Source organism: Aythya fuligula, chromosome 9, assembly GCF_009819795.1.
Source record: "Aythya fuligula isolate bAytFul2 chromosome 9, bAytFul2.pri, whole genome shotgun sequence".
NCBI classification, from domain to species: domain Eukaryota; kingdom Metazoa; phylum Chordata; class Aves; order Anseriformes; family Anatidae; genus Aythya; species Aythya fuligula.
This window is the reverse complement of record NC_045567.1, coordinates 16,620,537-16,631,602: the sequence shown is the minus strand read 5'-3', so window position 1 is coordinate 16,631,602 and position 11,066 is coordinate 16,620,537. Positions and strand designations below refer to the sequence as shown.

Here is an 11,066-nt window from a genome sequence, read left to right as displayed (position 1 = left end):
TTTGCCTCCTCCCTTCCGATTTGGGCTCAAAGCCCAGGATTTTGGTGCTGTGGAGGCCGGGAGCCCCCTACCAGCCTCACGTCCTCCCCAGGACCCGCAGACCCCCACCCACACCCCCCGGGGACAGCCCCGCCACTGAGGGCACCCCAGAGCCCCCCGCCCTTTATAGCCCTCGGTGGGACCCGGCTGCCCCTGATTGGCTGGTGCAGTTGACAGGGATTGGCTCGGAGCAGCCCCCCGCCCTGCGATTGGTCAGCCTGCTGCCACGGGAGGCTCAGCCAGGTGGCGGCGCGCGGTTGGCTGGGGGCTCCCGGCTACAGCCTGCGATTGGCCGGGCTTGGGTGCTGCTTGGCTGCGATTGGTGGAGGGAGCGTGGCGGGGGGAGGAGCGAAGGGAAGGACAGGTGGCAGCAGGGGATTGGCTGCCGGGCGGTGCGGCTGCGAGGGGATTGGCTGAGGGCTGGGGGGGGTCTCCGTGCGGTGTGTGTGAACTGAGTTGTGCCCGGTCTCAGCCTGGAGCTGGGGCACCGCTGCCCTCCTGGGGACGGGGACAGGGGGACGGGGACACGGGGGGCTGCCAGAGCCATGGCAGGGGGTGATGGGGAGAAATGGGGCTGCCACAGCGCCCAGGGCAAGGGACGGAGGATGGAGAATGGAGGACAGAAAATGGAGGACGAAGAATGGAGGACAGAGGATAGAGGATGGAGGACAGATAATGGAGGCTGGAAGATGAAGGACAGATGATGGAGGACAGAGAATGAAGGACAGATGATGGAGGATGAAGGATAAAGAATGGAGGACAGATGATGGAGGATGGATAATAGAGGACGGAGGATGAAGGATGGATGATGGAGGACAGAAGATAGAGGACAGAGGATGGAGGACAGATAATGGAGGACGGATGATGGAAGATGGATAATGGAGGACAGAGGATGAAGGACGGATGATGGAGGGATGATGAAGGACCTCGAACCACGATCTGGGGGCTGTCCCCATCCCACCCATCCTCACCACCCATGCCCCGATGCCAGCCCGCAGCCGTGCCCGTTCTCAGCCCCCGGGGGAGGCAGCAGGACCTCAGCACCTCGGTGACGCGGAGCCTGCCCTCGGCAGCTCCCACTGCTGCTGCTGCAGGCAGTATTTGAATAATTTGCCTTGCAAATCTGCAGGCACCGGCTCCGATCACGCAGTGGGGGCGTCGGGCAACGTGCATGCACCGAGGCAGGGCCACGAGCACAGCTCGGCATCCCTCAGCACCCTCGTGGGACACGGTGGCACCTGCTCGGTGCCGGCCGCCAGCGCCCCATCACCTGGCCAGGTGACACGCGCGGCTGGATGCAGGCTGAGAATCGAGGCAGTAAATCTGATAAGCTATCAGCCAGCAGCACGATTAGGCGGATAATTAAGGACAAGGGGCGAGATCCTGAGCTGCTTTGCCACTGGTGTAAATACCGAGTGAGTGACCTGGCTGCTCCCGGCACCAGGCAGAGCCACGGCGCTGCAGCCCGTGCATTAAATGCACCACAATTCCCTTTTTTTAATTTTTTAAATAAAAATCAACCCCAGCATCTCAACGCTGATCCCCGTGATTAGAAGTGGAGAAGGAAACACAGAGAGGGTTTGGCACAGATCAGGTCAGCAGGGAAAGGGATGCATTCAACAAGCCACAGGCAGGGAAGGATTCAGCACAGGCACCCGGTGGGCTCCGTGGGTGCTCCCCACACGCCTGGCCAGGACACCCTCAGCTCCAAGCCCTGAAGGAGCGAGGAGAGGTTAGTTGGAAGGTCAGGAGCCAAGCAAGAGGGCTGGGCTGAAGCAGACAGAGCCCCAACGCCTCCCACAACCCCCTCCAGCTCCTGCACCAAGAGTTAAGCTCCCCCCAGGGACAGGGAGGCATTGACACCCACCTGAAGGCACTGTAAGAAGTATTCTGTATTATTTTCCCCCTCCCCAGCTTTTTCAGCTCTGAAATCCCGCTGCCTTTCCTGCCCTGGAAGCAGCACAGGGACATCGCAGCCCCAACCCCATTCCCCAACACCTCACGCCCCTCTATCCTCTCTTCAACTCTTCCCGGCCCAACTCAAAACCAAAGAAACGAAGGACAGAAAGAAGAAGTAAAAGGAAGAAATTAAGAAAAAAAAAAAAGAAAAGGAACACAAATGAAAACTAAAAACAAAAAAGCAGCAGTTGGGAGGCAGCCTTGTTAGGACAACTCAGCAAAATAAAATTCCGGTTTATTGTTGGACAACATTGTTTCACACATACATCAAACAGGCCAAAAAAAGAAAAAAAATAAAAATAAACAGCAACTTCATAGACAGAAAAAAAAAAGAAAAACCTTTTTATCTTTGGCCTTGCCACCTCATACAAACCACGATCTATGGTACAGCTAAAGTACATACACAAAAAAAGTTACTGGAATGCTCAGAATAAGATTGTAATTTTTTTTTTTTTTGCATTTTTGTCTTTTTTTTTTTTTTTTTTACAAGGTTTTGTTTTATTCTCCTTTGAGATAATGGTTTGGGCCTGGTCACACCACAAGTAAAGTCAGAGATAGGTAACAAGAGATATACACTTCAAAGCCCCCCTTTTGGTCAATCCGAGATCACTTAAAAATGGCGGACCTCCTAACAATATGTACAAAAATATAAAATGTAAATAAAAAATACAAACAAATTCTCCTTTAAAGTACTTTTAAGAAAGAAAGCAGGGCCTTGAAGTTTTGGTGCTTGGGGTAAGGGGGTTCTGTGGGGCGGGGGGGGGGGGGGTCGGAGGGGAAGGGAAAAAGAGAGAGGGGGGGTTTTTTTCTCTCCCCGCTAACGGGCGAATCGTTTCGTATGCTCGGTGAGTGGCAGCGCCGCGCCGGGGGGGGCCGGGGACAGGGGGTTCACTCTACTTGGTGAGGATGACCACGGCGGATAGGGGAGGAAGGGCTGTGTGTGTGTGTAGGGGGGGGTGGTTGCGACGGGCGGGGGCTGGGGAGGAAGGAGGGAGGGAGGGAGGGGGGGTCCCAAGGGTGAAGAGGACGCGCTGGCCTTTTTTGTTGGTTTGTTTTCCTCCTTATTTAAAAAAAAAAAATAATAATAATTTGCTGCCTAGTCATCTTCGTCGGTTTTCTGCTTCTTGGGATCGACGTCGTCGTCCTGAGGGGAAAGGTAAAGCCGTTAGGGGAGGGGACAACACCCGGGTGGGCAGAAATAAAGGAGATTTTGGGTCCCTCTGCTCTTGTTCTGCCTTGTCCCTGCAGCAGAAGTGTTCCCCACAGCACGAAGCCTCTGGCAGCTGGCTTTGGGGCCGGAGCACCCCTGCCCCATCCCACCACAGCACTGGGTTCCCAAACCCAGGGTGATCACAACCAGGCCAGCACATAAAGAACTGGGCCAAATCCCCCAGGGGCACACAGCGGGAACCACACGGGCAGGATCCAGGCCCCGGAGCCCAGCCTGGTGTCTCCAACCCCGCTGATCCCACCCCAAAACCCTCTCAGGACACAAGGGGTGCTCTGCCTACCTCGTCGTCCTCAGCTGCCCGTTTGCCTGTGGCTCCCTCAGCTTCGTCGTCTTCATCGCCGTCCTCCTCCTCACCTGCACATGGGAGAGACGGGGAGGAACGTGAGCCCCCCTGGTGCTTACAGCACCCCATATCCTCACAGCTCCCTTCCCGGGGCAGGGGGGGGTTGTTTTAGGGCAACCCCCAGCTGATCGGACCCACGGGCAGTGGGAGAAATTGGGATTTGCTGCAGGGGGCCAGGCTCACACCACAGGCAACGGGAGCATTAAAAAAAAAATAAATAATCCACACCTTCCCCGAGCGCTGAGATCACAGCACATAAAAAAATAAAAGAGGAAACCTCTTTCTAGTGGCTGCTCCGCCTAACCGCTCCAGATTACTTCTGCTTCCCTTTGCAGCTATTAGTCCATCTTTAATGAGTTAAGAGAGCCAGAACGTATTAGTTCTGAGTCAGAACACTTTCTAATTATCAGAACGGCAAACAAACGCTACCCAACTTATCTCGCGGCTCCGGAGGAGGATGAGCCGAGAGCTCTGGGCTTTGACCCACTTTGAGCTCAAGTAGGCCAGTGGATCAGAACGAGGAGAATGAGAATTGATCGTATTTGGCCAGTTTGGGGGAGTTATCGGGGGGTTAGGGGCAAAACCAGAGGAAGAAAAACCACCGCAGAGCCTTGCGTAACGTGAGACCCTGCTAAAACGAAGCGTTAAGGCCGGTAAAGCTGGCTTTACACCGCCACACGAGCCACACACAGACAGGCAGAGGGGGATTAAGGTCAGCCCATCCTCCTTTCCCCTCTCCCGGCATATGCTGGGCCACGCCGTGCCCCTCGCTGCGGGAAGGGCCCGGATTAGCTCCGCCAGCCAGCACACACCCCGGGCCGGCCAGCACCATCAGGTGACAGCACCAAGCTGCTTGGGAGCATTTTTAGTTCTTTGAGCTGCTTTAAGCAAAGCAAATTACGAGACGGGACGGGGAGAAGGGTGAGGAAAGAGAAAATACCCTCGAGATCCCCTCTGCTGGCCGGCTGGGGGATGGAGTTTGCCCACAAGTGGTAGAGAAAGAGCTGATGCAAGAGGTGCCCGTGGCCCATGGGTCTGCAGTTTTGGGGCTTGGATCACCCAGGGGCAGCAGGGACAGATCCTGCAAAGGATCCCAGTGAGGTATGGGATCCCAGCACCGCCAGGGGAAGGTGCCAAGCTGTGCCTGTGCTTCTGCCAGCTGGGAAGAGCGAGGCTGGCACTGTGGGACCGCAGCTCCCCGGGCTCCTCGCAGCAGTTTCCAGGCAACACTTCCACCCCGCACACATGCGCGTGTGGCACACGCATCCCCCTGCCTGGGGAGGGGAGGATTGCCCTTCTTCCAGCCAGAAGGGGAGCTGCAGGTAAAATGGGATTGGGACTGCACTGATCTGACCTCATGAGTAAAGATCCCGGGGATGAACAGAGCCACCGTGCCCAGCTCCTCTAGGAAACTGTCCCCAAAGGGCAGCAAGAAGCCAGGAGCACAGCACCACCCTGATGGAGGCAGGTTTCCCCGTGTATATTCTGCCCAAGTAGGTGCTGGTCCGATGTTCCTTTGATTTCCAACCCCGTCTGCCCTGGTCCTCTCCCGCAAAACTACCCACCAGGTTAGTAGGTCAGCACTTAACCGAAAATTCACAGGGGATTAACCCAGTAACAGCTCATCACGGGCCTCAAGTTCATTCCAGTGTAACAAGAACAGTTTCCTTCCAGCCTTAACGGCGGATAAAAATAAACAACGTCGTTCATCCAAGCAGATCTTAGGGAGGAGGAGGGAAAAATAACTGGGGAGTGCGAGAAGTGGTTCGGGAAGTCACTGCTGGATTGCTGGCCGCGGCCACCAAAACCTCAAATCGGGGGAGGGCAGGGAAACCCAGGACACTGGATGAGGAAGGGTCAAAGCCCCAGGCCGGCTGCATCCCGTCCCACTTGTGTCTGTGGCAGCTGTGGGGATGGCAGGAGTCAAGGGCAGGTTTTTCCCCTACTCGCACGGCACAGCTAAGGCGCTTACTCAGCGCGGCGGCATGGGGCCGTCTGGCTGGAGGAGGGAGGAAGGAATCTGCCCTCAACCTGCTGGAAGGGATTCAAGGCTGACTTCACTCCCCGGCGCTGCACCAGGCTGCCCGGAGCCACCCCGGGGAGGAGATGGTGCCTGCAGCCCCCGCTGCTCCCCCCCGGGGGTCTGGCGGTCAGGATGCAGCCGTGGGACGGGGGCAGGGGGAAAAAGGAAAGTTACCATCACCCTCTTCCTCCTCGTCCTCTTCCTCGCCACCTTCCTCTTCCTCTTCGTCTACTTCGTTGTCGGCCTCCTGCTCCCCGTTTTCCTCGTTCTCCTTGGCAAGACAAAACATCACTTAAAAAAAAATATGCACTGGGGAAGGGAGAAAGGGGGGGAAGAGATGTTGAGCAGAAGCGCACGTCCCCACCTTTCCTTCCTAAAGCACCAGCCCGCTGGAGCCCCAGGCGCGCGTCTCGCTTCCTGCCTGCCTCCACACAACGCAGGCAGCCCAGGCATGAAGGATCAGGTCTATAGTAACTCGGGGCTGCAGCTCGGAGGCCAAGACAAAGACTGCAGAGGCTCTTGTGACACATTAACATGCAGCCGAGTGAATTCCCCCCCAAGCACGTTAAAAATAGAAACCCAACCGGTTTGCTCGTACGCAGCACGTTTCCCCATTCAACTGGTTGTAGGGCTGAATACACTTCTTTTTTTGACCCCCCTTTCTCTCGTGCCTAGAAGGCAGGCTGCACGGGATACAACCCAGCAAGGTTTTTGGGGAAAGGACCAAGATTTCCAAGCCCAGACCTTGCTTTCTGCACACCCAGCAGCTGATAGATGCTCAGAGGAGCTTCTGCTCAGCCTAAAACCCCTCGATGGCTCCACACAGCGGTGCCATTTCTAGGGGATCCCTCTCAAGCAGGGCTGGGGACAAGCTCGCAGCAGAAGCAAGAAGGGGAAGGAAAAATAAAGAAGCCGTTGGAGCGAGGGCTGCCTCCCCCTGCAGACCCAGCCATACTCACAGCATTGCCGTTGGCCGGTGCATCTCTGCCATTTTCTGTTTCTTCAACAACTTCCTTCTTCTCTTTTAGATCCTGGAAGGAGCAGAAAAGCAGAAGAGTCACCCAGATTCCAGCCGCCTGGGTCAGGCAAGGTGCAGATCAGGTGAGGAAAAAACAACCACAGTCCGAGAGCGCGCGGGAGCTCGCTCCCCTCTTCGCACAGACTCGCCCTGGGATTTATTTGGTTGCCACATTCTGGCTCCTCCCGGGGAAAGGAGGGAGCGTGTGCCAGAGCGCGGCTCTCTGAAGAAGAGGCTGCTCTGTTTCACCTCCGAGCACACGGAGCTGGCTGCCTGCATACGCCGAGCAGCAGCAGCAGCGCTGGCTGAGTGCCCATCTTAGCACAGTCCACGCAAGCTCCTGCAATGCCACGGCCAACGCACGGGCTCCGCTGCCCCGGGGCTTGCAGGCGTCCACGGCTGCTCTCGGTGCTTTCACAGCAGGAACAAATCCCAGGGACTCATTAGCAGAGGCTGCGGTCTCTGCTCTGCCCGGGGAAAAAAATCCTCCGGCGCACATTACACGCCTGGTCTTCCTCGTAGCGGTGGAGAGGAGACTCCAGGATCCATCTCCCAGCGTAACAGGATGGGGTGGGGGAAGCAGCCTATTTTTATAGCTGCTCCAGAGCCGTGCCCGGCTACTTTTGGTTCAAGCCTCCACCATGAGCAGAGCGAGAGAGCTTGTGTGTGTGTGTGTTATTTTATTTTTTTTTTTTTTGCTATTGATCACTGTCAAAATGTCATGCCAAGTCGCTCGGCAAACAGGCTGAGAGGATCCAACTTTATGTTCCCGCATAAAGAACACTCGGATTTAACACTGGCATCTCTGCTCGCATCCTCCTCCCCTTCTGTTCCTCCATCAGCTGGAGCGAGATCCTTCAGCACAAGCACCACCCCAGCCAAGGAAAGCAGAGAGGCCCTTCCCCAGGGCCAGAACCAGCCCCACGGGCAGCTTCAGCAGCGACCACGAGGTGTTTCGAGTTGCTGGCAGCTCCCTGCTTCGCTGCAGCAGCACGGCCTCGCCCCCTCCTGCCTGCCCTTTGCGGCCGCCTCGCTCGCTGCGGGCACTTTCACTCCTGCTGAGCCGCTGTCACTTCCTCGTGGGAACACACCACCCGGTACGGGCTGTGAACGCGACCGCTGCTCTGTTTGGGGAGGGCTCAAACCACCGAGGGTAAGTGCCGCAGGGGTTTTAGACCACCAGGTTGTTTGTCCCCGGGCACAGAGGGGCGCGCAGGGACGCTGCTGGCGGAGGTGCCCGGGCTGCCCTGCCCCAGCGCCGCGTGCCAGCACCGGGCGCTGCTTCTGAAGCCAGCTCCGGGGTTACCACACCTGTTGATCAAACCTCACCCCATCGAATCAGCATCCTACGAGGCCGGGGCACAACACAAACAGGCTCCTTCCTGTTTCCACTGCACACGCCAGTCCCCAGCCAGCTCCTCTCCACGCCACCCAGCTCCATCAGTTCTCACTCTGCCACCGACCTCTGCTCCCCCAACACCCAGGGGGAGATCGCAGCCACTTCGCCTCTCACGCCTCACCATGCTGCTGCCTTCTGCGGGTGTTATCTCGTGTCAGGCACTCCAGCACGAGCACGACCAAACATTTCCAAAGTTAAACACTGAGCGCAGGGAGCAGTCAGAGTTTCCACGTCTCGCTGCGACCGATGAATCTCTCGGAAAGGAGCCGTTCACCAACAGCAAGCGCTGCTGGTCAGGGAACACCTCATTCCTGGGCACTCCAGCTGGACACGCATCTCCAGCCCTGACCTTTTCGGGGCTGGGGAAGACGTTCCCAGCTTAATGCCCACCGGGACGCCCCGGCACGAAGCCCACACAAACAACAGCACCGCAGGGAGCCCGCTGTGCCTCCCCCCTCCTGGATAAGGAAGGCGGGGGGGGGAAAAAAAAAAACAAAACACACCAAACAAACACGCACGTGCCCAGCACCCTCCGCACCACCAGAACCCGCTCACCGGGACTTCTGGAGCTAATTACCGGCGCCTCTAATTACGGGCGTGCCCAGCCCCTGTTTATTCCCCCGCGCCGCGGGCCCCGATCTCCCGCCAGCAGGGGGCCCCGCGCGCCGCCACGCGCCCTCCCGCCTTTCAAAAGCGCGCGCCACTCTCCGCGCCCTCTCATTGGCCGGCCGCCAGCGCGCCGGGCCCGGCTGCACCCCCTCACCTCCCCCCCCACCCCCCCACCCCCCAACCCCTCCTCCCAAGGCACGCCGGGAGTTGTAGTTCTCCCCCGGCGGACTCCGGCTCCCAGGGGGCACCGCGCGGCGCTCGGGGCCGCACGTGGTGGGCGCCCCGCGGCACGGCGGCGGCGGCAGCGGCCGGGGGCGGCGCTCGGCGCGGAGCCGCCGCCCGGGCAGGGCGGGGACCCCCCCCCCTCCCCTCCTTTCCTCCTCCTCCTCCCCTTCCCCAAAGCCCTCCCCTCTCTTTTCCCTTCCCCTCCCCGCCTCCCGGGACGGAGCCGTCGGAGCTGTGCTCCCCGGTGCCCCGCCGCCAGCCCCGGTTAACCGGTTTGGGTCACCTTGCTGCGGGGATATGGGTTTTTTGCTTTTTTTTTTTTTTTTTTTTTTTTTTAAACCCCACCACCACCACGGGAAAGGGCAGGGGAAGGTGAACGGGGAGCTCGGCCCCCGGTGCTGCCCCTTCCTCCACCCCCGGCCGGGCGCCCCCTCGGTGCGAGCGGCACCGGCCCCGCAGCGGGGGCGGCGGGCGGAGCGGGAAACAGAAGTGAAATCGAAATCCGACCAACCCCGCTGCTCGGGGGCTTTTTTTTCTTTACCCCCCCTCTCCTTCCGTTACGTTTTTTTCCCCCCCCCTCTCCCTCCTCCCTCTTCTCGTTCACCTCCACGCTTTACCCCCACGGTGCCCGGTAAGCGGCCGGGTCGCGGCGCTCCCCCGGGGCACGATCGCTCCCCCCCCCCCCCTCTTCCCCCCGGTTCCCCGGTTCTTTTCCCGTTTCCCCTCCCCAAGCCCGGCTTCCCCCGCAACTTTGCCCGTCGGGGAAGCCGAGCCCCAGCCCGCCCGGCTCCCCACGGCCCCCGGGGGCCGGGGCGCTCCGCCGCGGCTGCCAGACAAAGGCGGCCGCCGGGAGCCGCACCGGGGCCTCCCGGGAGAGCCGCTCCCCACCGAGCCAGCCCCGCTACCAGCAACCGGCCCGGATCCCCCCCCACACACACACACCGAGAGGTGCCCCCGACGGGACGCCTCCTCCAGCAGCTCCCCCGAGCAGCCCCGCGCTCCCAAACCCTCCTTTTTCACGGGGGGGGCTCCGCACCCCAAACACCCCGACACCAACTCCACAACACCCCCTCCTCGCACCTCGGGGGGCACCTCAACAGCACCAAAACCCCCCCAAAAAACCCCATAGGGACCCCCCCCCCCCAGCAAACCAGCTCCAAGTTTGACGGCGCTGTCAGCCGCCAGCCCCCCACCGGGGCCGGCTACCGGGACCCCCCCCCCTCAATACCTCTCCCCTACGGTCCCCCCCTTTCCTCCTCCATCAGGCACCGAGTCCCGGAGCCCCCCCCCGGCGGCGGGTTGGGGCCGGTAGCCCCGGGGGCGAGCACGTTTTTCCCCCGCACGCCGGAGACAAAGAAACGGGGCGCGGGGAAAGCTCCGCGAGGCGGCGGCGGCTCCGCCACGGAACCGAGCGGCGGCGGAGGGCGAAATAAGAAGGGGTGGGGGGGTGAGGGGGGGGGGGGGTGAGGGGGTAAACTTCAAACCGGAGCGAGCACGGAAAAAAGGCGCGATTTCAAAAAATAATAATAAAAAAATAGTCATTTTTAGAAAAAAAGCAGAAAGGCGAATTATTGGAAAAAAATAAAAATAAGGGGATGAGGGAGGGGGTGAAAAGGGAGGAGGGGGTGAGGGCTCACCTTGGCGGAGATCTCGGCGCTGGTGTCCACGGCCGTGTCGGACATGGCGGGGGCGTGCAGGGGCGCGGGGCTGTGGCGGCGCGGGCGGAGCGGGCGGCGGCGCGGGCAGAACAATGCCAAGATGGCTTTGCGCGAGCCAGTGGGGACTCACGCGGCGCCGCCGGCCCTTTTATAGAGCCGGGGGCGGCGCGCGCGCTGCCCCGCGCCGCTCCCATTGGCCGCCCGCGCCGCCGCCGCCGCCGCCCATTGGCCGCGGCGCAAACAATGGGGCACGGCCGCTTAAAGGGGCAGGCGGCGCGGCGCGCGCGCGCGCGCGCGCTCTCGCTCTCGGTGGATGGATGGGATGGATGGATTGGGGGGGGGGGGGGGGGGGGGTCACTGCGGCGATGAGTTCGCGCCCGGCCTCAGCGTGGGCGAGGCGAGGCGAGGCGAGGCCACGCCCACCTCATGCGTTGGCCACGCCCCCTCCCCTCCTCCCCGCCCCGGGCCCCGCCGTGTGAGGCGGCGGCGGGCGGGGAGCGGGCGGGCGGCCCCCGTGTGTGTGTGTGTGTGGGGTGGGGGGGGGGGGGGGGGGGTGTGCGGC

At 60.4% G+C, this 11,066-nt stretch overlaps 1 protein-coding gene across 3 annotated transcripts; it reads right to left on the bottom strand.

The window, feature by feature from the left end:
- Positions 1-2,202: 2,202 nt before the first annotated feature.
- On the bottom strand, positions 2,203-10,614 carry PTMA (prothymosin alpha). 3 transcript variants are annotated; one of them, XM_032193395.1, is made up of 5 exons: positions 10,484-10,614; positions 6,555-6,626; positions 5,770-5,866; positions 3,510-3,583; positions 2,203-3,142 (listed from the first exon to the last, which is right to left on the bottom strand). In XM_032193395.1, exons 1-5 carry the CDS (start codon positions 10,526-10,528, stop codon positions 3,095-3,097), a joined length of 336 nt encoding a protein of 111 aa, XP_032049286.1. In that variant the 5' UTR covers positions 10,529-10,614; the 3' UTR covers positions 2,203-3,094. The 3 variants fall into 3 exon arrangements, with proteins under 3 accessions (XP_032049286.1, XP_032049288.1, XP_032049287.1); XM_032193397.1 differs by having other exon boundaries at positions 5,776-5,866; XM_032193396.1 differs by having other exon boundaries at positions 5,770-5,863.
- Between the last annotated feature and the right edge of the window lie 452 nt (positions 10,615-11,066).

Bases quoted from the DNA above. Each gene is read 5' to 3' on its own strand.
- PTMA (XM_032193395.1), bottom strand. From the start codon at position 10,528: ATGTCCGACACGGCCGTGGACACCAGCGCCGAGATCTCCGCCAAG. The intron at 6,627-10,483 runs GTGAGCCCTCAC...TGCTCCTTCCAG, and splicing joins GCGCCGAGATCTCCGCCAAG to GATCTAAAAGAGAAGAAGGA. The intron at 3,143-3,509 runs GTAGGCAGAGCA...CTTTCCCCTCAG, and splicing joins GGGCAGCTGAGGACGACGAG to GACGACGACGTCGATCCCAA.